This window comes from Salvelinus namaycush, chromosome 1, assembly GCF_016432855.1.
Source record: "Salvelinus namaycush isolate Seneca chromosome 1, SaNama_1.0, whole genome shotgun sequence".
Taxonomy (NCBI): Eukaryota; Metazoa; Chordata; class Actinopteri; order Salmoniformes; family Salmonidae; genus Salvelinus; species Salvelinus namaycush.
The window spans coordinates 28,057,367-28,082,625 of record NC_052307.1 but is presented as its reverse complement, the minus strand read 5'-3'; the positions used below and the strand labels follow the sequence as shown (position 1 = coordinate 28,082,625).

General features: G+C 44.9%; 1 protein-coding gene across 6 annotated transcripts in view; it reads right to left on the bottom strand.

The window, feature by feature from the left end:
- The window catches only part of LOC120024521 (ankyrin-1-like), a 64,326-nt gene that overhangs the window by 21,081 nt on the left and 17,986 nt on the right, over nt 1–25,259 (bottom strand). For 4 of the 6 annotated variants that reach the window (XM_038968830.1, XM_038968926.1, XM_038969081.1 and 1 more), the window contains 28 exons: nt 22,790–22,888; nt 22,575–22,673; nt 22,346–22,444; nt 21,889–22,086; nt 21,678–21,776; nt 21,463–21,561; nt 21,181–21,378; nt 20,971–21,069; nt 20,206–20,304; nt 19,958–20,056; nt 19,743–19,835; nt 19,460–19,532; nt 19,156–19,176; nt 15,733–15,829; nt 15,457–15,535; nt 15,188–15,303; nt 9,371–9,595; nt 9,062–9,216; nt 8,698–8,909; nt 7,076–7,280; nt 6,207–6,303; nt 4,530–4,758; nt 2,631–2,759; nt 2,401–2,520; nt 2,160–2,250; nt 1,840–1,914; nt 1,566–1,697; nt 1,040–1,195 (listed from right to left, as the gene is read on the bottom strand). In XM_038968830.1, coding sequence (XP_038824758.1) covers nt 1,040–1,195; nt 1,566–1,697; nt 1,840–1,914; nt 2,160–2,250; nt 2,401–2,520; nt 2,631–2,759; nt 4,530–4,758; nt 6,207–6,303; nt 7,076–7,280; nt 8,698–8,909; nt 9,062–9,216; nt 9,371–9,595; nt 15,188–15,303; nt 15,457–15,535; nt 15,733–15,829; nt 19,156–19,176; nt 19,460–19,532; nt 19,743–19,835; nt 19,958–20,056; nt 20,206–20,304; nt 20,971–21,069; nt 21,181–21,378; nt 21,463–21,561; nt 21,678–21,776; nt 21,889–22,086; nt 22,346–22,444; nt 22,575–22,673; nt 22,790–22,888 — 3,493 coding nt within the window. The remainder of the gene's footprint in view (nt 1–1,039; nt 1,196–1,565; nt 1,698–1,839; nt 1,915–2,159; nt 2,251–2,400; nt 2,521–2,630; nt 2,760–4,529; nt 4,759–6,206; nt 6,304–7,075; nt 7,281–8,697; nt 8,910–9,061; nt 9,217–9,370; nt 9,596–15,187; nt 15,304–15,456; nt 15,536–15,732; nt 15,830–19,155; nt 19,177–19,459; nt 19,533–19,742; nt 19,836–19,957; nt 20,057–20,205; nt 20,305–20,970; nt 21,070–21,180; nt 21,379–21,462; nt 21,562–21,677; nt 21,777–21,888; nt 22,087–22,345; nt 22,445–22,574; nt 22,674–22,789; nt 22,889–25,259) is intronic. The other 2 variants (XM_038968894.1, XM_038969007.1) reach the window with 2 other exon arrangements.

Genomic DNA, 25,259 nt, shown 5'->3' with positions numbered 1-25,259 from the left:
CTTCACCATCTGGCCGTCCAACGGACGAATCTGGGTTTGGCGGATATCAGGAGAACGCCACCTGCCCGAATGCATAGTACCAACTGTAAAGTTTGGTGGAGGAGGAAAAATGGCTGTTTTCATGGTTCGAGGTATGCCCCTTAGTTCCAGTGAAGGGAAATCTTAACGCTACAGCATACAATAACATTCTAGACAGTTCTGTGCTTCCAACTTTCTGGCAACAGTTTGGGAAAGGCCCTTTCCTGTTTCAGCATGACAATGCCCCATGCACAAAGCGAGGTTCATACTGAAATGGTTTGTCGAGATCGGTGTGGAAGAACTTGCCTGAACACCTTTGGGATGTATTGTAACGACGACTACGAGCCAGGCCTAATCACCCAACATCAGTACCCGACCTCACTAATGCTTTTGTGGCTGAATGGAAGCAAGTTTCCGCCATAATGTTCCAACATCTACTGAAAAGCCTTCCCAGAACAGTGGAGGCTGTTATAGCACCAAAGGGGGGATACAACCCTAAATTATGCCCATGATTTTGGAATGAGATGTTCGACGAGCAGGTGTCCACAAACTTTTGTGTATGTCAAAGAATTATCTCTATTTCGATCTATACTCTTTTTGGCAGGCTCCGTTCATTTTGCTTAAATCCATATACCAGTTGCATCGGCCATTTCAGTGGAGAGAGAATCCTAAAATGTAGCTGGCACTATTAGACAAGGTTGTGATGCTGATTGAAGGCTCTACAGGTCATTGATACATAGTACTCAACCACAAACAAGAGAATATATCTGAGTCAGGCTTTAGAGGGGCACCACAGAGGCAGTTGTTGTCTGAGTGTCTTGAGCCCTGGTCCAGGTTGCTGCGTTTCACATCTGTCGAAATCTCAAGTTTATGGCAATAGCATATAGGACAGCCTTTGACTGAGGATTGGGGCAGGATGATGATGGTGGCAGCAGAGGAGGAGGAGGAGAGAGAGAAGAACTGGTAGGGTATGGTGGTTGGGGGTGGGAGAGGGCTGCATGGGGATGAGGAGAAGCCTTACCATTGGTCAGGCTGGGGGAGATGTGGTTGCTCTCGTTGTGTCTGTGTCTGCTTGGCTCCCGGGCCTGCCTCCCTGCAGGCTGTGGCCCCTGGCCCTCCAACATGTTTACTATGTCCATCCGGTCAATGCTCTTCAGAGCTGTGTACAAACTCTCCACTGTACATAGGAGCCACAAGAGAGAAAGAGAGACAGAGAAAGGGGGAGGAGAAAAGAATAGAGAGAAAGAAGACAGAGACGAGAGGCAGGAAAATGGGAAATGGACCGTTAAATAACAGACAAGGAAGTGGAAGATATTATGAGGAGAATAATGACATTGTTTACCAGTACCCTGACAGACCCAGGTTTGACCCAGAAAACGACAGTTAACACAATGTTAATATAAGGTACTGCATAGAGTAGACAAGTCTCACATGCAAATCCAAGAGCCAGTGCAAAACTGTACGGTGGGTGAGTGGAGATGATGAATATAGGATAAGAGGATGCACAGGAAGGATCCACTGACCTATATGGGATCTCAGGTACTTACTATTGGCTCTCTTGCCCTCACAGGTGGCCCATAGGCTGAGCAGGGCAGAACTCTGCTCCAATAGGGAGTTAGGATTCTCCACACGGATCTTATTAATGTCATCTACACTGAACTGTAGCTCCCTCGCCAGCTCTGGAGAGACAAAGGTGGAGAGACAGAGGCAGGGAGGAAAGGAAAAGCAGCCGCAAGCCATTAAAACTGATACACAGACTCAGACGCCGACACAAGCACCAAACACAGGCACGAGACACAGACACTCATTCCACTCACTCACCAGCCCAGCTCAGTCCCAACTGTTCAGCTATCAAAGCCATCTTCAGCTCTGTCTTTTCCATGGCACTCATTGATGCTGCAGAAACCAGACCACAACTGATAATTTAACATGAGAAGTTAATGTACAGTTGTGATTATTACTGCATGAAGGGGCACATGGAATGTGAACGTGTTCATGTGGGGTATGTCATTGTCTTATGTCAGGTAGCTTGACTAAGTCATCTGCACTGATTGAGGGACGAGCGTCGTGTAGGAATGACGCCACCTGTCGGAGACAATGGTGGTCTGTATGGGGTATCATAGGGATGGGATGGCAGGCACCTTTACCCATGGCAGGCTCATTCAGGGCGCTGTATCTCTCTCGCAGGGCTAATGGGGTCAGAGTTCGCCTCCGGTCTTCACTCCCAGCAGCCTGTCAATCAAACATAAGCAAAAAGCCTCTGGAATATATAATTTGTCTCAGATCTCACAAGTTCCCAAAATTAAATATGTGTTTGTGTATTATAAAATAAAAGTGAAGGGCTTTTCAAAGCACCCCAAAAGCATTTTTTTTTAGGCCTACCTTGATACACAGAGGCATGGTAATATTGAGGTTGCACAGCACATGTTGGCTGTCTTCGTACTTGGTAGACTTTCGCAGGAAGGACAGGAATCCGGAGTGATCTTTGCTACTATCTCTCACCTTGAAGGACCGAGCAAAACAGACAAGAGATATTTTCAGTGTGAGAGGGAGACCCAGAGAGGAGGGAGTAATGGAGAGAGGAAGGAAGACAGAGAGGGAGAGTTAAACACCTTGACAGAGACGGGGAGTCTATTGTCTCTGAAGGCCTGGAAGCTGAAACAGCGAGGCTGCTGGGTAGCCTTCCTCACTGGGACCAGGTTCCCAGAACACTCCAGGTGCAGCGGCATACCCTCCATCACCTGAGGGGGAGGACACTAACTTTAGACACAGTGGCCATGTCCGAATACCCGTACTAGTGTACTACATACTTAAACTGTATACTATGCACTCATTGTCACATGCTATTTTGCACGTACCGTTTAATAAAAAGTATGCAGTATGCCATGGTCGCAACGCAGTAGCGGCTCCTGACTGGCTGAGTAGGTGGGGAGGGGCCGAGTGCGGGTAGATTTTTCCAAATTCAACAGACATGCATCGCATTAACCAGCCTGATAATAGCTCATTTTCAATTCGAATAACTTCTCTAAACTCAGAATAGAATAGGAATGGAGTTATAGGCCTACTCAGGCTGGTTAGAGGCAGCCTATCACATTCAACCTATACCGTAGTAGACCATATAGCCCATCTATCCTATTTAAAAAGTACTGAAGACAAAAACAGATAATTTGGTTCCATTTCAACATATTTATTATTAGTGAAACCAAAGTGCTGTAACATTTACAAATTCAATCAAATAGCCTAGTACACACATGAAAACTTTTCAAACGTTCAAATCAAAAGGCTATTGCACACTAAAACGTGGACAGTCGGGTGCATCGCAAATTCAGAACCGCTGGACAGCAACGTAATGTAAAAAACGAGATCAGAACGACTGCTAAATCTTGATCCATAAATTAAATAATTATATGAGTAGCCTACAAAACCAAAACACTCCATATGTACAAATCAAAAGGCTTGATTAACATGACATCAATAACGCAACCACATCTCAAGTCCATGGTGCTGACACATTCAGAAATCAAAAGATGGTTTAGTATTTACTGTAGTTTAAATGTGCTACACCTAGAATTTCTCAGAATTTCTCCCCTATGTGGAAACTAGGTGAATTGCAGCAGCGCTAGCCTGCAACAAATATCCCTCTCCCACTGCAGAGGGTAGTGCGTACTGCCCAATACGTCACTGGGGACAAGCTTCCTACCATCCAGGACCTCTATACCAGGTGGTGTCAGAGGAAGGCCCTAAAAATGGTCAAAGACTCCAGCCACCTTCCGGAACGCCAAGTCTGAATCCAAGAGGCTTCTAAACAGCTTCTACCTCCAAGCCATAAGACTCCTGAACATCTCATCAAATGGCTACCCAGACTATTTGCATTGCCCCCCTCCCCTCTTCTACACTACTGTTACTTTCTGTTATTATCTATGCATAGTCACTTTAATAACTCTACCTACATACTACCTCGACACCGGTGCCCTCGCACATTGACTCTGTACCAGTTTCAAACAGCAGTAAAAACGATATTTTTAGTTAAAAAAAAATTATAATTCTGTTTTCAAAGATTTAGCCAATGATGCAATACTTGTTATCATTTAAAGGGGAACAAAAACTACTTATCCTACATTTGAACACCACTGTAGAAGCTTCGGTATTTGGCATCTTCCCAATTAAGTAGCCTAGTTTTATTGTTTGACTACTTGAAGAGAACTAGGGCCTATCACTTGAAGCCCACCTCTTCCAATGCATTGTGGTTAAAGTGTGCATCGGATTCTACTAGATGAAGAGGCGAAATGAGTATAACATCCTGGCACTTAAACTTTACTGTATTTTTGAAATGTTGCATACTATTAAGCATTATTTTTTGCATACTCAAACAGCCTACTATTTAGGACACAAGTATGGGTATTCGGACACAGCCAATGGCTCCCTCCACTCACTTCACAGTGCCTCTTCAGATGAAGCTTCTAAGCAATGACATCATCATGATAACCATCAATATAACCCCCTGCACTGACCTCGATATCGCGACTGCGGGCCACCTCGCTGAAGTTCTCGTGTTGCTCCAGGGTTTTGTCCATCTTGTCATCAGTCATGCAGTAGCAGCGCAGGCGGCCCTCACGGACCTCGTTCATCTTGGCAAACACCACAAACTTGGCCATGTAGGGCACGGCTGAGAGCTCCCGGTACAGGAGGTTGGCGAAAGACATGGCCTCGGCTGTCCGGGGACAGTCAGCCAGCCAGAACCTGAGAAGAGACACCAGTGTGTAAGATATATGGCAACCCTTAAGTTCCTCATGACTAGATCCTTTGAGATATGCAGGTGATTAGCATACCTAAAACGCCCAATGCAGTCAAAAACATGATTTTGCAGTTTTATATACACTCATTGGCCAGTTTATTAGGTGCAGCACCCCGTTCACGAAAATGGGTCGCTCCTACAGACAGTGAATCACGTGGCCATGGCTTGCTATATAAAGCTGGCAGACTGGCATTGAGGCATTCAGTTACTGTTCGATTGAACGTTAGAATGGACGAAACATGTGACCTAAGTGATTTTGAGCATGGTATGATCGTCGATGCCAGGCACACCAGATCCAGTATCTCAGAAATGACTGCCCTCCTGGGGTTTTCACGCTCGACAGTGTAGTGTTTACTGAGAATGGTGCCACAAACAAAAATAACATCCAGTTAGCGGCAGTTCTGTGGGTGAAACCAGCTTGTTGGTGAGAGGTTGAAGGAGAATGGCAAGAATCGTGGAAGCTAACAGGCGGGCCACAAACAGGCAAATAACGGTGCAGTTCAACAGTGGTGTGCAGAACGGCATCTCGGAACGCACAACTTGTCGGTCCTGGTCACGGATGGGCTATTGCAGCAGACGACCACACCAGGTTCCACTCCTATCAGCTAAAAACAAGAAGAAGCGGCTCCAGTGGGCACACGATCACCAACACTGGACAATTGAGGAATAGAAGAACATCGCCTGGAACATGACAGCGAGTTCAGTTTACTTGAGTGGCCTGGTCAGTCCCCAGACCTCAACCTAATAGAACATCTTTGGGATGAGATGGAACGGCCTGTTCGCTACATGAATGTACCGCTGTCCAATCTGAAGCAACTGCCTGATGCCATCGCCTCAGCACGGACCAACAACCCTGCGGAACGTTTCAGACACCTTGTAGAATGCCCCAATGAATTCAGGCTGTTCTGGTGGCAAAGGGGAGTCTGACCTGGAACTAGATGGATGTACCTAATAAACTGGCATGTGAGTGTATGTTTCCACACTATGAGGTTGGAATAGTACTGTGAAATTGTGAAAATTATGATAATGCCCTTTTAGTGTAAGAGCTGTTTGAAAAGACCCCCTGAAATGTATGCCTGTTTTGGTGGGATGGAGTTTTGGGCTGCTTGGTGACATTACCAGGTGGTAAATTAGTTAATAGACCAATTAGAAAGAGAGTTCCAAACCTCTCTGCCAATAACAGCTAGTTTTCAGTTATCCCCTACCCACTCAGTGTCTTTTTTACCATTTTAATTGAAAACAATCACATTAAGGTGCTTCATTGTTACCGAGAAGAAACGGCTGCATTTGACTGCTCCAGTGACAGAAAGAGCTGGATTGTGAGATTTAGGATGTGAATTTGAATGTCTAATTAACATGAATGCTAATGAGTGAGTTGCTGCTGTATACTTACCGTGCTGACACATTGGTTGTGAAGTTGGCACAGTCTTTGCTATATATGAGCTTGGTGGTGCCTGTGATGTCCTCCCACTGGGCTAAGGCTGTGCCACCTGGGGAGAAGGAAGAGACATCAGTTACACCAATATATAAGGATGAGGAGAAAAAGGTATATTAAACATGCAAGGAGATTTTACTTCGCCATATCACTCTGACACCCATTGTTATGGTGCAGAGAATCAACAGTTACTGTATATAGCAATGACATTGTGTCACAACTTCTGCCGAAGTCGATGCCTCGCCTTGTTCGGGCGGTGTTCAGCGGTCGACGTCGCCGGTCTTCTAGCCATCGCCAATCCATTTTTCATTTTCCATTTGTTTTGTCTCGTTTTCCCACACACCTGGTTCTCATTTCCCTCATTATGTGTTGTGTATTTAACCCTCTGTTTCCCCCATGTCTTTGTGTGGTATTGTTTATCTGTTTTCATGTATGCGCACGTTAGGCTGGTTGCGCTGGGTTATGTTCAACCCGTATTCGTATTTCGTGTTCGTTTGTGCCGTGTGCTTTTGGTTCGCCAAATAAAAGGCTCCATTTTGCTACCAAATATCTGCTCTCCTGCGCCTGACTTCCTACAGCCCTTCACACATACCTTGACACATTGCATATTCTCTGGCTTGCAGACCTACATACATCTGGATTTTCCCATCTCACAGCTGAGAGACTTTGAATCACTATGTTCAATGAATTTCCTTCTGTCTATGAGGTGATCATGCGGTCCAACTCATAGTTTACTCTATATAGAGGCAAACTATTCAACTATTCCACTGTGCCATTAGTCCACTGTAAGGCCTCAGTCAGGTTTGCGTGTGAAAGTGTTGGCGTACCGATGACACTGCAGAGCAGGCGGAGGCTGGTAGTGTCCCCCTCTCCAGAGTCCCGGGGGCTATCTCTCCAGGAGGGGGGTAGGGGGATGCACAGGCCGATGGGCCGGTGGAACTTGCGTCGCCGTGGCTCCACAGTCACCACAGGGCTGAAGGTTGCCTGGTTACCCAGCAGCTTGGCAACCAGCTCGTCTGGGACTGGTTGGGCCTGAGGTTGGAGGGGAGAGGATGTGTGGAGGGAGAGACAACGATGTGGTGGAGGAGTGTGGAGAAGAAAGAGAGGAAGGCACAGAGAGAAAGAGGGAGAGAAATTGACACAAAGGTAGACCGACAGATAGCAATGTAGAGCGAAAGAGTACGAGAAAAGAAGACAGTGAGAGATAATAGAATGTATGTGATGATGTAACAGATGACAATGTACAGATACATAAATAAAATGGAAGAAATGAAGTATGAAGAGAAAGAGAGAGAAGTCTATGGTCAACAAAATGCTTTTTGAATCTACACCAAAACATACAAACAATTTGAAAAGACACATTGCGTTTCTTTCTTGTTGTCAGTGTTTATTGTAAAAGTGTGAAACAAATATTAACATTTAAAAATCTATATTCACAAAAAATCATAAACCTTTAGACATTAATGCAAACAGATTTGAAAGAAAAATATGTTTTTTAACCCAGTCAAAGTATAGAATACATCTCACAATTCAAGCATTCATGCACAGATTCCCTCGTTCACTTGCTTCACTTGATGAATATGAAATGATATATGAAATCAAATAAATGGTCTCCCTCACTACACATTCAAGTTTGTACAGCCTTTGAGAATGTTAGCGTATCTGCTAGAGTAAACCTATCACCGGGTTATGAGGCTATAAGGTTCTACATTCACAGCTCTACAGGCTGCAGGTAACACAGCGGATGCACCAAAGCAGCAGGGGAGATGGAAGGTCCATGGATGGTGGAATCAAATCAAATCAAACTTGATTTGTCACATGCGCCGAATACAACAAGTGTAGACCTTACCGTGAAATGCATCCTGTGCCATGTTTACTGTAACATATTTCTCTCTAAAAATGAGGCTACTATGTAGGCCAATATGGAGGTTTATCCATGGCAAGGGCTAAAACCCCTCAACACACAGGTATGAAACCAAATCCAAACCACTCTCCACTCTGATCATAGCAGGCATGCTGCTAAAGAACACTCACTTTCAACAAAGTCCCTCTGCATTGTCTAACCATGACTATAGCTATAGAATGTAACCACAGTAGTGAATGATGCATTAAGCTTTAGGACACTGGCATGCTCATTTGCAAACATTGGTGACTCGAAGATGCACTTTCAAAACAGCCTCATATAAACTTTGAAGGTTAAAATGCCCATAGTCAAGTGACTGTACTATGTGTATGTACATAGTACATCTCAGTGTTCGTGTGTAGCACACAGAAAAAAGACACAAATATGCAAATGTTCAACCTCTTGGCAAGGCAAAAATTATTTTAAAGGTGCTGATCAAATTCAAACCAAATCCACATAGCATGCATATAGCATTCTTGGTGATACAGGCAGGCACTAACGATACTGTCTTCCTCCTCCTTCTTCCTCCTCATCCTCCCATCTCACCTGCAGGCCCAGACGGACTCGCTTGGTGACCGCTGTCTCAGGGAACGAAGCCTGGACCAACGGTACCAGTTTACTGGTCAGCTGACCCCCCTCTGGGCCAATCAGATCGCTCTCCTGCTGGACGCGCGACACCACAGCAAAGTAGAGGGGGAAGTCAGTGGAGATGATTCGTCGGATACGCTTCTTCCCAAGCTCCTCCTGGCTCTCCAGCTCTAAAGGAATAAACAGGCAGACCGTAGCAGTCAATGAGAGTGGGTATTAGTCTTACAGTACTGATAAGAAAGCAATGATGAACACCAAACAGCCTGTTATCAGTGACCGTAATCAGGTCTGACTGAGTTAGTAGAACTTCTCATTTTACTACCTTCATCCATCCCATTGAGGATAGTCTCCAGCACATCATCGCCATAGCGATTGCGGTGTTCCTTCCAGACAGAGCCGTTCTCACTCCTCAGCACCACCAGCTCCCGGTCCCCTCGACCCAGAGCAGCAAAGTGAGGGATCTCCACGATCACAGGCCTGAAAGACACAGAAAGTCACAGAGACAATAAGCTCATAATGTAATTAGTGGATACCCTCACCGAAGGGTGAACACAATTTTAGTTTTTAGTTTTTTTTCCTGATATCAAAATGTCCTCCCTTCAATACTCTACAGTGTAGGTTTAGTCCTCACCCTAGGAACTGCATGCTGGCTGGGCCCAGTGATATGATACGGCTGGCTAAGCCCTCTCCCTCCACCAGGGGGGGAGGAGTGGTGAGTTTCTGGGGCTTGACCAGACGACAGGTGATCCGTGTGGGGGCGGCACAGGTCCGTGGAGGGATGATGACACGCAGGCCGTTATGTCTGCTGCCTCGCATCGAGCCGCCCCGAGCATCCACCATGAAACTCACCAGGAACCTAACAAAAGACAAGCGTCCCCACATCATTAGACAGCCTACCAATGTTTCTATTTCCGCTCTTGGATAGGGTTGCAAAGGGAGGGTGTATTACTGTAAACTTTCTACATTTACCAGTAAATTACCAGAAATTTGGTAGATTTCAAGGATTTTATGTAATCTATCATAAGACATCTAGTGGCCCTTTTGGGTACTTCATATTATCACAGGTGTCTGTAATTATCTCTGGTCCTCTGTGTGGCCTTATGTAAAATATATTAAATAATTAAACAAGATGATAAAAAAATACACGGTACCAGTCAAAAGTTTGGACACACCTACTCATTCAAGGGTTGTTCTTTATTTTTACTATTTTCTACATTGTAGAATAATAGTGAAGACGTCAACACTATTAAATAACACATATGGAATCATGTAGTAACCAAAAAAGGGCTAAACAAATCTAAATATAGTTTAGATTTTAGATTCATTAAAGTAGCCACCCTTTGTCTTGATGACAGCTTTGCACACTCTTGGCATTCTCTCAGCCAGCTTCAATGCAATCCAACAGTCTTGAAGGAGTTCCCACACATGCTGAGCACTTGTTGGCTGCTTTTCCTTCACTCTATGGTCCGACTCATCCCAAACCAAATCAATTGGGTTGAGGTCGGGTGATTGTGGAGGCCAGGTCATCTGATGCAGCACTCCATCACTCTCCTTCTTGGTCAAATAGCTCTTACACAGCCTGGAGGTGCGTTGGGTCATTGTCCAGTTGAAAAATAAATGGTTTTGTTGGAACCAAAAATCTAAAATTTGGACTCATCAGACCAAAGGATAGATTTCCACCGGTATAATGTCCATTGCTCGTGTTTCTTGGCTCAAGCAAGTCTCTTTTCTTATTGGCTTCCTTTTAGTAGTGTTTTTTTTGCAGCAATTCGACCATAAAGGCCTGATTCACGCAGTCTCCTCTGAACAGTTGATGTTGAGATGTGTCTGTTACTTGAACTCTGTGAATAATTTATTTGTGCTGCAATATCTGAGGTTGGTAACTCTAATGAACGTATCCTCTGCAGCAGAGGTAACTCTGGGTCTTCCATTCCTGTGGCGGTCCTCATGAGAGCCAGTTTCATCATAGGACTTGATGGTTTTTGCGACTGCACTTGAAGAAACTTTCAAAGTTCTTGACATTTTCCGGATTGACTGACCTTCATGTCTTAAAGTAACGATGGACTGTCATTTCTCTTTACTTATTTGAGCTGTTCTTGCCATGATATGGACTTGGTACTTTACCAAATAGGGCTATCTTCTGTATACAACCCCTACCTTGTCACAACACGACCGATTGGCTCAAACCCATTAAGATGGTAAGAAATTCCACAAATTAACTTTTAACAAGGCACACCTGTTAATTGAAATACATTCTAGGTGACTACCTCATGAAGCTGGTTGAGAGAATGACAAGAGTGTGCAAAGCTGTCATCTAGGCAAAGGGTGGCTACTTTGAAGAATTTCAAATATAAAATATATTTTGATTTGTTTACATTTTTTGGGGTTATTACATGATTCCATATGTGTGATTTCATAGTTTTGATGTCTTCACTATTATTCTACAATGTAGAAAATAGTCAAAATAAAGAAAAACACTTGAATGAGTAGGTGTGTCCAAACTTTTGACTTGTATTGTGTATACTGTATACCAACAACTTAGTGAATACCATTGTTTAATATGGGGGTTAAAGTATGAAATATTGATTTCTATATATATATATATATTTTTTTTTTACTATGTCAATATGTATTTTTTGCAATGTTTTGGCGGCAAACTGGTGGCAGTTGTGAAAAAAGTCAATAGCTGAACGATTTGCAGAGGTTATAGAAAATAATTCCAGTGTTGATTAGATACAATATATATACACTGCTCAAAAAAATAAAGGGAACACTTAAACAACACAATGTAACTCCAAGTCAATCACACTTCTGTGAAATCAAATTGTCCACTTAGGAAGCAACACTGATTGACAATAAATTTCACATGCTGTTGTGCAAATGGAATAGACAAAAGGTGGAAATTATAGGCAATTAGCAAGACACCCCCAATAAAGGAGTGATTCTGCAGGTGGTGACCACAGACCACTTCTCAGTTCCTATGCTTCCTGGCTGATGTTTTGGTCACTTTTGAATGCTGGCGGTGCTCTCACTCTAGTGGTAGCATGAGACGGAGTCTACAACCCACACAAGTGGCTCAGGTAGTGCAGCTCATCCAGGATGGCACATCAATGCGAGCTGTGGCAAGAAGGTTTGCTGTGTCTGTCAGCGTAGTGTCCAGAGCATGGAGGCGCTACCAGGAGACAGGCCAGTACATCAGGAGACGTGGAGGAGGCCGTAGGAGGGCAACAACCCAGCAGCAGGACCGCTACCTACGCCTTTGAGCAGGAGGAGCACTGCCAGAGCCCTGCAAAATGACCTCCAGCAGGCCACAAATCTGCATGTGTCAGCATATGGTCTCACAAGGGCTCTGAGGATCTCATCTCGGTACCTAATGGCAGTCAGGCTACCTCTGGCGAGCACATGGAGGGCTGTACGGCCCCACAAAGAAATGCCACCCCACACCATGACTGACCCACCGCCAAACCGGTCATGCTGGAGGATGTTGCAGGCAGCAGAACGTTCTCCACGGCGTCTCCAGACTCTGTCACGTCTGTCACATGTGCTCATGTGCTCAGTGTGAACCTGCTTTCATCTGTGAAGAGCACAGGGCGCCAGTGGCGAATTTGCCAATCTTGGTGTTCTCTGGCAAATGCCAAACGTCCTGCACAGTGTTGGGCTGTAAGCACAACCCCCACCTGTGGACGTCGGGCCCTCATACCACCCTCATGGAGTCTGTTTCTGACGGTTTGAGCAGACACATACACATTTGTGGCCTGCTGGAGGTCATTTTGCAGGGCTCTGGCAGTGCTCCTCCTGCTCAAAGGCGGAGGTAGCGGTCCTGCTGCTGGGTTGTTGCCCTCCTACGGCCTCCTCCACGTCTCCTGATGTACTGGCCTGTCTCCTGGTAGCGCCTCCATGCTCTGGACACTACACTGACAGACACAGCAAACCTTCTTGCCACAGCTCACATTGATGTGCCATCCTGGATGAGCTGCACTACCTGAGCCACTTGTGTGGGTTGTAGACTCCGTCTCATGCTACCACTAGAGTGAGAGCACCGCCAGCATTCAAAAGTGACCAAAACATCAGCCAGGAAGCATAGGAACTGAGAAGTGGTCTGTGGTCATCACCTGCAGAATCACTCCTTTATTGGGGGTGTCTTGCTAATTGCCTATAATTTCCACCTATTGTCTATTCCATTTGTACAACAGCATGTGAAATTTATTGTCAATCAGTGTTGCTTCCTAAGTGGACAGTTTGATTTCACAGAGGTGTGATTGACTTGGAGTTACATTGTGTTGTTTAAGTGTTCCCTTTATTTTTTTGAGCAGTGTATATATTTTTGTTGTATTTTACCCCCTTTTTCTCCCCAAATTCGTGATATCCAATTGCAATCCAATTTTGATCTTGTCCCAATGGGCTCGGGAGAGGTGAAGGTCGAGTCATGCGTCCTCTGAAACATGACCCACCAAAAAGCTCTTCTTAACACCCGCCCGCTTAACCCGGAACCCAGCTGCACCATTGTGCTGGAGCAAACACCATTCAACTGACGACCGAAGTCTAGACCACAAGGAGACAAGTAAAGTCCCACCGGCCAAACCCTCCCCTAACCCCGATGACGCTGGGCCAAATGTGCGCCGCCCTATGGGACTCCTGGTCACGGCGGGTTGTGACAGCCTGGGATCGAATCCGGGTGTGTAGTGACGCCTCAAGCACTGTGATGCACTCGGGAGGCCTGATTAGATGCTTTTAGCATTAAATAGGCTATTTCCTCTTGAATCATTTGGTCTATCTATTATAAAATCATGAACAATATGGACACCAATATAAAAAATGAAGGTCAAACTATGCTCTATAGATGGCCATACTAGCAACACGCTATCTGTTCTTAAGCAATTGCTTGCTAAGGTTATTGTTAGGGTTAGGTTTAGAATAAGGGTAAGACCAAAGGGCAGGGTAGGGTAAGGGTTAAGTTTAGGGTTAGGATAAGGTTTGGGATAGGGTTAGTTGAAATTACTAATAGTCTGTAGAGCATCTACAGATGGACAATCCAAATTAAGTGTTACCAAAGGTATACTATATGAATACATTGTTTTAAGTTATTCAAGTACGCAAAAGTATGTGGACACCCCTTCAAATTAGTAGATTTGGATATTTAAGCCACACCAATTCCTGACAGGTGTATAAAATCGAGCACAAAGTCATGCAATCTCCATAGACAAACATTGACATTACAATGGCCTTACTGAAGAGCTCAGTGACTTTCAACGTGGCACTGTCATAGAATGCCACCTTTCCCACAACTCAGTTATTCAAATGTATGCCCTGCTAAAACTGCCCCGGTCAACTGTAAGTGCTGTTGTTGTGAAGTGGAAACGTCTAGGAGCAACAACGGCTCAGCCGCAAAGTGGTAGACCACACAAGCTCACAGAACTGGACCGCCAAGTGCTGAAGTGCGTAGCGTGTAAAAATTGTCTGTCCTCGGTTGCAACACTTACTACCAAGTTCCAAATTGCCTCTGGAAGCAATGCCATCACAATAACTGTTCATCGGGAGCTTCATGAAATGGGTTTCAAGCCTAAGATCCCCATGCGCAATGCCAAGTGTCGGCTGGAGTGGTGTAAAGCTTGCCGCCATTGGACTCTGGAGCAGTGGAAACGCATTCTCTGGAACGATGAATCACGCTTCACCATCTGGCCGTCCAACGGACGAATCTGGGTTTGGCAGATACCAGGAGAACGCTACCTGCCTGAATGCATAGTGCTAACTGTAAAGTTTGGTGGATGAGGAATAATGGTCTGGGACTGTTTTTCATGGTTCGGGCTAAGCCCCTTAGTTCCAGTGAAGGGAAATCTTAATGCTATAGCATACAATGACATTCTTGATGATTCTGTGCTTTCAACTTTGTGGCAACAGTTTGGGGAAGGCCCTTTCCTGTTTCAGCACAATGCCCATGTGCCTAAAGTGAGGTCCATACAGAAATGGTTTGTCGAGATCGGTGTGGTAGAATTTGGTTGGCCTGCACAGAGCCCTGACCTCAACCCCTTTGAACACCTTTGGGATGAATTGGAATGTCGACTGCGAGCCAGGCCTAATCGCCCAACATCACTGCCCGCAGCAATGTTCCAAAATCTCGTGTCAAGCATTCCCAGAAGAGTGGAGGCTATTATAGCAGCAAAGGGGGGACCAACTCCATATTAATGCCCAATATTTTGGAATGAGATGTTTGACGAGCAGGTGTCCACATAGCTTTGGTCATGTAATGTATAAATTCCCAAAGTTACGATAGTTTGCCATAGATTTTCTGTTAATTACCAAAATTACTGAAGATTCCGATAACTTTAGTAAATTACTCGTAGCTTTGCAACCCTACTCTTGGATATTGTTTATGGACAACATAAGGCATTTGTCAGTGTAGGGCTACAGGCAGGGGTGGACGGACACACACATTGCTGTGTGTACTGACCCTGTGTGTATGGGGCTGGCCACAGGACTGACGTTGTCAGAGGTCTCTGTAGCTGGACTGCTGGGGATTAGGGAGTCTTCATCGTAATCTTTTTGTAATGGCATTGGAGTGTGTACCTAAAAGACAGGAGAATGGCTCATTGTAGCATTTTACATTTGTACTTTTCTACTCACTCTCCACAGGTTTAGATACACACATGTTCAGTAATGATATAGCAACTATAATGACACCCCCACGTTAGGACAGAACATAACCCGTCTGTTGTGTACCTGCTCCATGTCATGCTCCTTCAGGATGACCGTCTCTGGGGATACACAAGGGATCCTGGGAATGGCAGGCGAGTAGTTACTATTGGAGAGAAGAGCAGGACACGGTGAATAAAGGGAATATTCTTATTCCACTCCACACATCCCAATACTGCTCTAATCCAACCGTTCCCTGTCCTTTACCATTGCATACCCCCCCATCAGCCCCCTCTAACCCCCTCCATCTAGCCCATCCCCTACCCCAGCCAACCCTACACAGTGCCCAGCCCTCTCTCTTACTCCATAGATTTCTTGGGTGACAGGAAATCGTCATCATGGTCCTTTAAGTCATCCATCTTCATGTACCTGGCTCCTTCCGTCCCCAAAAGCTCCTCCCCTTCAGACAACAACAGCAGGGCCAGAGAGAGAGAGAGAACAGACAGTGGTCAGAGGAGTGACAGAGAGAGAGAGCAGTGGTCAGAGGAGTGACAGAGAGAGAGAGAGAGAGGGAGAGAGAGGGGGAGAGAGAGAGAGAGAGAGAGAGAGAGAGAGAGAGAGAGAGAGAGAGAGAGAGAGAGAGGGGGGGGGGGGGAGAGAGAGAGGGAGAGAGAGAGAGAGAGAGAGAGAGAGAGAGAGAGAGAGAGAGAGAGAGAACAGTAGTCAGAGGAGTGACAGAGAGAGAGAGAGAGGTAGAGAGAGAGAGAGAGAGAGAGAGAGAGAGAGAGAGAGAGAGAACAGTAGTCAGAGGAGTGACAGAGAGAGAGAGAGATCAAAAAGAATCTGCAGCATGTGAGTCAGAGTCAGAAAGCATAGAATGAATGAGTATAGTAAATATAACCTAGTATTTATATCAGGGATGGGCAACTGGCGGCCCGCCTCCCCCTTTTGTCGGCCTGTAGATCAATTTTCAAAAATGAAAAGAAAAAAAACTTACTGTTGAGAGTTAGGATAGTGGAATACACAAGGTGCAATTTTGGAATGTGGTTGTGCATCAGCAGTCACTGACAGTCACTCAATCAGCCCGTGTCAGCATTTTTTTTTTAGATTGGTAAATTAGTATAGCCAGCTATCTAAACTTGTAGTAATCATGGTCGAATTACCGACCGGGGGGGACCCCAAAGATTTTGTTAGTCACTCAGATCATATTAAAAACTGCAAACATTTCTCTCCATCCTATAGAACATTTGTAGAATTGCATGTAATTTGTAATAACATTGCTAAATATTCTCTCCGCCCCATGGCAAAATGTGTAAAATTGCAGCAAACTTGCTTTAGTACTACAACAAAAGGCTCTGACTGCCCCTCATGATGTTTTGTGGCCCCCACCCCCATCAAAGTTGCCCATCCCTGGTTTATATAGTAGTTAGGTTGGTGAGTTAAAGGGTTAACGACTACACTCCACACACTGTGCACGTGTTAATGCTTGTCAATGGGAAGAGATTTAGTGAAGCCACGATCACAGAGACTCAAAGGCAGATGGAGCGAAAGGACATGGAGAAAGATAGAAAACAGATGGGGGTTCTTGCACTATGTTCAATATTTATCTCAAATGTGATCTGTTGAAATACTTTTCATCCATTAACTATTTCCAGTAGTTGAATATTTGGAGCACAGCATACAGTATTGGGTATTTACAGTAAAATATCCCAGACTTTCCTAACATCTGGACAGTTCCAATGGCCCAACACGAACTGAGTCTAAAACAGGACAATGTCACAACAGCCATGTCCATGTCCATTGGGACAGCCATGTCCACATCAACATGGACCTAATCTGGCTGGATTAAATTGATTTAAACAGGGTTGAGAGGGTTTTTTCTCTCCCTCTGGGAGTCCTGGCTGAGGGACATTCTTGTATAAAAAAAACACAGAGTACATAAAAATACATATACTATGTACAGTATGTACTTCACCACACACAATAGACTGGCATGGCGGATACACAAAAGCACTCATGACTCAAAACCATCTATTTTCACTTTATTATGTTCTCTTATCTGTTTTCCTCTACTCATCTAAGTTTCTTCCAGGAAGTGTCAGGTTATAGTTACTTACCCCCTCAAATCCTGAGCTAACTGGAGAGAAGTCACCAGCGCCAAACACAATTGTTCCGTTAATGCATGTGCTTGTGTCTGTATCAGCACGAGAGGTGTTAGGGTTGTTTTCAGTGAGTGTTTGAGTGGGTGCCTGGATGTGGTCCGGAGCCAAATCAATGGTGAGGGCGTAATAACCAGTGAGTCTATATGTTTCCACAGGTTTAAAATGAGTCAACTCACCTCCCCTTCTGTGTTGCCACACCTTTAATGAGTGGGTATGTGTCAGATGTTGTGAAAATCAGAAGTGTAAAGTATGTGTGTGTGTGTGTGAGAGGAATATGCCTTTATGTTCCATAATTTGAGTAAGTGATCTGTGTCTTTAAGACAGCAAATAAGCTACTTTCTAAATTTAGACCAACGGTGACAATCTGTCAGTTAAATTATCAGGGAGCTAAAAATATAAGGGTGTGACTTCCTCTGACATCTTGGTCAAGGTGTTGTAACATTTACACTTTGACCTTTACTGGTTGATAAAACACCCGTGGGACTTTGAAGACTTTTGTGCAAAACCGTTTTTGTCGCACCATTACTTTGTTCTCATTGCCTCACAGTATATGGACACCACTGCAAACACACACAGCACACACGTCTTTAAACACTACAGAAATAGACTATAGATGTAGTGGGTCACAATGGAGGAACATTGATAAACACATCACAACAACAAGACAGCAACAGCCAGATAACACCATCAACATCTTGGAATGTTGATACAGTAACATCTTGGATGTTGATACAGTACAGTAACATCTTGGAATGTTGATACAGTAACATCTTGGATGTTGATACAGTACAGTAGCTTTCGCACATTTTTTAACCAGATAATTCAATTTTCACCTTGATTAAAAAATCGTAGTGAATGGTTTGATACACTTAATGGGTTAGTGTACAACCTCCACTACAGGGCTTTTCTCTTACAGTACAGTAGACTGTGCTGTTTCACCCAGTAGGCTGGTGAGGACAGCCACCCTCAGCCTCCAGACCCCAGCCTCTAGCCTCTAGCCTCCAGACCAAAGCCTCCAGACCCCAGCCTCTAGCCTCCAGACCCCAGCCCCAGCCTCCAGCCTCCAGCCTTCCAGACCCCAGCCCCCAGCCTCCAACCCCAGTGACATGGAGAGAGATAGAATACATCTGATCTTGGGTGTTAGTGACTGAGAGTCAGGTCTATGTTACTGGAAGGATAAAGAAAAGTTATAGACATGGAGCCATGAAATGGATGCACCACAGTGAGCATCAGGAGGCAGAGAAAGTCGCAAAAGGACCAGGTGGAAAAGAAGAGAGGCGTAAAGAAAGAGAGGCGGAGAGAAAGAGAGGCGTAAAGAAAGAGAGGCGGAGAGAAAGAGAGGCGGAGAGAAAGAGAGGTGGAGAGAAAGAGAGGTGGAGAGAAAGAGAGGCGGAGAGAAAGAGAGGCGGAGAGAAAGAGAGGCAGAGAAAGAGAGGTGGAGAGAAAGAGAGGCGGAGAGAAAGAGAGGCGGAGAGAAAGAGAGGCGGAGAGAAAGAGAGGCGGAGAGAAAGAGAGGCGGAGAGAAAGAGAGGCAGAGAAAGACGTCACAAGCTTGAAATGGAGCCACACACTCTAAGATGACCTATGAGCACCGCACAGAGAAGAGAGAAGGAGACAGTCATACCTATAGTTAGCTGTGTAATTCCTAAAAAACAATCAAAAGAGGCATATTTTAGGAGGCTGTGCACAGTTACAAATCATTTATAATAAGTCTATTCAAAGTGTTCAGATTTTTTTTTTAATAGAATGGACTGGCAACTAATTGTGCCATAAAATATAATGAGGTATTTGTATAGCTATAATCTCACTATTAATAAGAAATGAAAGTTCAATACATCTTCTATCTGGCCAAAAGGAGGAGAAAGTGTGTTCAGGACTGAATCTGTCTTCTTGTGTTCTGTCTGTAATGTATTGTAAGTGTTGTGTACCTTCATCCTCTGATACGTCCAATATCTCATCCACTGTTTCTGGGAAACTCATACGGTGTTTCTCTGTGGTGGTCTGAGGGAGAGAATGGCAGAAGAGAGAGAAGAGAGACAGGTTAAAGACTGAATAAAGAGCAGCATAGAAGGATTACAAACTACTCAATAATGTATATAATGTCTGCATCGAGATGGACATAAAAAGCATTAGTGGAAGATATTTGACAACACCAAAAAGTACTTCTAAAAAGACTCAGATGATCAACAGTGGTACTTCTTTACTCCTCACCATGGAAACCGTCTCCTCAGTAACCAGTTTGAGAACGTCGATTACAGAGATGTACCCCAACCGCTTGGCGATGGACAGGGCTGACGTACCGTTCTAACAGAGAGAGAGAGAAAGAGGAGATAGACTGAAAGAGAGTTGTTGAACAGATGATGGAGTGCTGGAGGAGGATGATGGATGAGGTGGACTGAAAGGGAGTGAAAGGCAGTGGTGCGTACAGTAGCGACCTCGTTCGGCTGGGCTCCATGTTTGAGCAGTAAGGTAACGATGTCTGTGTGGCCCTGTTGGGCTGCCTGGTGCAGGGCAGTGTAACCGACCTGAGGGACAGAGACACAATCATTAACATACTGACCAGACCAAATGAAAATAATCACATCACATAGCCAGTTCATACTACTGCGCTTTATGGTTAACAATGCATTTGGGGTAAGTGTAGTTCCATTGGCATCCAGAGGGAGGTGCTCACCTTAGTCTTGCTGTTGACATTGGCCTGCTGCTGCAGGAGGAACTTCACCATCTTTACATTGCCATAGTGACAGGCAACATGGAGAGGGGTGTATCCCATCTGAAACAGAGACATGACGTGGGACAGAAACAGAGTATCGACCCCATCAGTATCAAATACAACCAGCACACACTAACAACTGGATAGCTATCTAAACACGAGGTCACATATTACAAATTCAACATATACACGGTTGATACACTGAGTCTTCGGGTAATGTTGTCTAGTGAACCACGGAGGCTCATGCTCTGAGGGTAGTTGGGTGTTGTTTATTATTATTATTGATGTTGGTATCATAACCCTGAGCCAGGAGAAGCAGTCAGTGGCTATTTATACCAAGGAGAGGAAAGGTCAAGTCTCAGACACTCTATCTGCCATGGAGCCCCCATCGTTCATCATGTAGCACTGTTACCATACTGACCTTGCATTAACATTCCCTGAATTTAAGATTAGCCTCAGATAACAAACTGTAACAGTGTGCATGTCATGATGAGGTAGGGGTGTGTACTTCAGACCAACTCTCTACAACCTGGCACAAAGGAGCAGATTTCATGTATGATAGAATGCAATTATCTACTGCAATATCCTATCATCTACTGAGATGCTCTAACAATTAAAAGTGTTAACATAGTCCTGATGTACAGTATATGTCACTGGGAGCTATTGATCAATGATACTGTTGTGTCCCTCGCCTTGTCCCAGAGGTCAACAGGAGTGTGGTCTTACCCGTGTGGCAGCATACACTGATGCCCCCTGCTTAGCCAGGATATCAGCGATGCCCACGTGGCCTTCCTGTGCCACCAGGTGGAGAGGAGTCAGTCCACTCTGAGGGGAGAGGAGTCAGGTGCAAAGATAAGGCATCTTGTTGTAGCAGAACTAACAGCGCTCACCCAAATAATCCTAACTCCTTCCATGTATCCGTCCCTGAGGCCTCACCTTGTTCCCTAGGTTGACGTTGGCCTGTTTGGAGATGAGCAGGGCGACCATGTCAGGCCGGCCCTCCTGAGCAGCCAGGTGGAGGGGCGTGACCCCCTGGAGGGACTCGGCGTTGGCCGAGGCACCGTACTGCAGCAGGCTGCTAGCAACCTCCACCTGGTTCTGCTTCGATGCTATGTGGAGAGGGGTGTAGCCATTCTAAAACAGAGAACCAAACGGGTATTAGTGTATAGTACAATTATATTTGTGTGTGTGTGTGTGTGTGTTTGTCTGGTCTCTCACCCTAGCTGCACTATGTGGGGAGCCTCCCTTGCTGACCAGCAGGTTAACCACGTCCAGGTTGTCATGATGGACAGCCACATGAAGAGAAGTCAGACCATTCTGAAGGTAAAGGAGACACACACATATAATAGCATCCTTCAATCTCAAAATACCTTTTGGCCATTCCCTCCACACACCCCTGTTCTTCCCTCCTCCCTGTGTTCTACAACCCTCACCTTGCCAGCAGCGTTAGGGTTGCCCCCTCTCTCCAGCAGCAGCTCTGCCACGTCCACTTTGCCATATTTAGAAGCCACATGGAGAGGAGTGAAGCCTTTCTGCAGAGACATCCCAGATAGAGATAGAGAGACATCGGGGAGAGACCACAGGCCCACATAGAGAAACATCCAGAGAGATTAGAGTGTGTGGGCATCGGACAAAATACTGTACCTTGGTCATCTTGGTCTGCTGGGCCTCCATGTCCAGTAAGATGCGTGTGGTCTGAGCGTGTCCCTCGCGGGCAGCGATGTGGAGGGGTGTGTGTCCGGACGTGGTGGTGGAGTTGGGGTTGGCCTTGTGCTCCAGCAGCAGCTTAACCAGCTCCTTGTGGCCCATCCGACACGCACAGTGGAGTGGTGTCTGGTCATCCTGGACAGGGTGGGGCGGAGGACAGGAGAGAGGGAGGAGAGGTACAGACATATGGTGTTGGTAGTCATGTGGGGAACTAGCAAGCGAAATTAATGTTTTTCTGATTGTGTTTGTGTGTGTGTGTGTGTGTGTGTGTGTGTGTGTGTGTGTGTGTGTGTGTGTGTGTGTGTGTGTGTGTGTGTGTGTGTGTGTGTGTGTGTGTATGTGTGTGTGTGTGTGTGTGTATGTGTGTGTGTGTGTGTGCGCGTGTAGTCATTACCTTGGCCTTGGCGTCTACTGGCGCTGCATTGGTCAGTAAGAACTCTGCCACCTCATAGTGTCCTGCTCTACATGCCATGTGGAGAGGAGTCTCCACTTTCTGCTCACACACAATCAGACAAACACAAATGTGTAAATAGTGTAAGTCCATAACACAGAAGCATTGTGAAAAGGGGCCAGAGGAGCTGGTGCAGTCAGTGATGAGGTGGATGGATGGGGAGGGGACTCACCACATTGGAAGCACTGGGAGAAGCTCCCTTCTGTACCAGGATGGTGACTATTTTGCGGTGGCCCATGAACGAGGCCACATGTAAAGGGGTAAGGCCAGACTGGGGAGAGAAAAAACAGAAAATGAAACAATCATCCCTCTCTCCTTGGCAGAATCCCTCTCTTATCTTTCCCTAGCATACATTCCATCTCTTTCTCTCGCCCCAATCTCTCTCACCTCCGTCACAGCCTCTAGGGAAGCAGAGTGTTTCAGCAAGAGGTCCATCACGCGCATATGGTTCTTCTTGCAGGCGATGTGAAGTGGAGTGAAACCATTCTGAGGACACAACAGCTGGGTCACTAAGGCACACCACCTCAACACAGCTGCACACTGAAGGTGTGTGTGTGTATGTGTGTGTATGCGTATATGTGTGTGTGTGTGTAATGAATACATAGTACTGTATATACAGTTGAAGTCGCAAGTTTACTTACAGTTAGGTTGGAATCATTAAAACTCGTTTTTTAACCACTCCACAAATTTCTTGTTAACAAACTACAGTTTTGGCAAGTCGGTTAGGACATCTACTTTGTGCATGACACAAGTAACTTTTCCAACAATTGTTTACAGACAGATTATTTCACTTATAATTGCCTGTATCACAATTCGAGTGGGTCAGAAGTTTTATGTAAACTTCCGACTTCAACTGTACCTACCTACAGTTGAAGTCGAAAGTTTACATACACCTTAGCCAAATACATTTAAACTCAGTTTTTCACAATTCCTGAGATTTAATCCTAGTAAAAATTCCCTATCTTTGGTCAGTTAAGATCACCACTTTATTTTAAGAATGTGAAATGTCAGAATAATACTAGAGAGAATGATTTACTTCAGCTTTTATTTCTTTCATCACATTTCCAGTGGGTCAGAAGTTTACAAACACTCAATTAGTATTTGGTAGCATTGTCTTTAAATTGTTTAACTTGGGTCAAACGTTTCAGGTAGCCTTCCACAAGCTTCCCACAATAAGTTGGGTGAATTTTGGCCCATTCCTCCTGACAGAGCTGGTGTAACTGAGTCAGGTTTGTAGGCCTCCTTGCTCGCACAAGCTTTTTCAGTTCTGCCCACAAATGTTCTATAGGATTGAGGTCAAGGCATTGTGATGGCCACTCCAATACCTTGACTTTGTTGTCCTTAAGCCATTTTGCCACAACTTTGGAAGTATGCTTGTGGTCATTGTTCATTTGGAAGACCCATTTGCGACCAAGCTTTAACTTTCTGACTGATGTCTTGAGATGTTGCTTCAATATATCCACATAATTTTCCTTCCTCATGATGCCATTTATTATGTGAAGTGCACCAGTCCCTCCTGCAGCAAAGCACCCCCACAACATGATGCTGCCACCACCGTGCTTCATGTTTGGGATGGTGTTCTTCGGGCAAGCCTCCCCCTTTTTCCTCCAAACGTAATGGTCATTATGGCCAAACAGTTCTATTTTTGTTTCATCAGAACAGAGGACATTTTTCTGAAAAGTACTATCTTTGTCCCCATGTGCAGTTTCAAACCGTGGCTTTTTTTTGGCGGTTCTGGAGCAGTGGCTTCTTCCTTGCTGAGCGGCCTTTCAGGTTATGTCGATATAGGACTCGTTTTACTGTGGATTTATCACGTCCTGACCATAGAGAGCCTTTATTTTCTATGGTGGAGTAGGTCAGGGCGTGACTGGGGGGTGTTCTAGTTTATTATTTCTATGTGGGGTTCTAGGTTTAATTTTCTATGTTGGTGATTTGTATGATTACCAATTAGAGGCAGCTGGTAATCGTTGTCTCTAATTGGGTATCATATTTAAGTAGTGTTTGTTCCCACCTGTGTTTTGTGGGATATTGAATTTTGTATTTTGAGTTAGTGCATGTGCGCACCTCTGTAGTCACGGTTCGTTGTTTGTTTTTTGTTTTTGTTTGATAGTTTCACTTTAATAAATGATGTGGGACTTTAATCACGCTGCGCCTTGGTCCGTCTCTACAAACGATCGTGACAGGATATAGATACTTTTGTACCTGTTTCCTCCAGCACCTTCACAAGGTCCTTTGCTGTTCTGGGATTGATTTGCACTTTTCGCACCAAAGAACGTTCATCTCCTGAGCGCTATGACAACTGCGTGGTCCCATGGTTTTTATACTTGCGTACTATTGTTTGTACAGATGAACGTGGTACCTTCAGGCATTTGGAAATTGCTCCCAAGGATGAACCAGACTTGTGGAGGTCTACCATATTTTTTCTGAGGTCTTGGCTGATTTCTTTTGATTTTCCCATGATGTCAAGCAAAGAGGCACTGAGTTTGAAGGTAGGCCTTGAAATACATCCACAGGTAAACCTCCAATTGACTCAAATGATGTAAATTAGCCTAACAGAAGCTTCTAAAGCCATGACATAACTTTCTGTAATTTTCCAAGCTATTTAAAGGCATAGTCAACTTAGTGTATGCAATCTTCTGACCCAGTGGAATTGTGATACAGTGAAATAATCTGTCTGTAAACAATTGTTGGAAAAATTACTTGTGTCATGCACAAAGTAGATGTCCTAACCGACTTGTTAACAAACTATAGTTTTGACAAGAAATTTGCGGAGTGGTTGAAAAACGAGTTTTAATGATTGCAACCTAAGTGTATGTAAACTTCCGACTTCATCTGTACGTAGGATTGTAGTACTGAC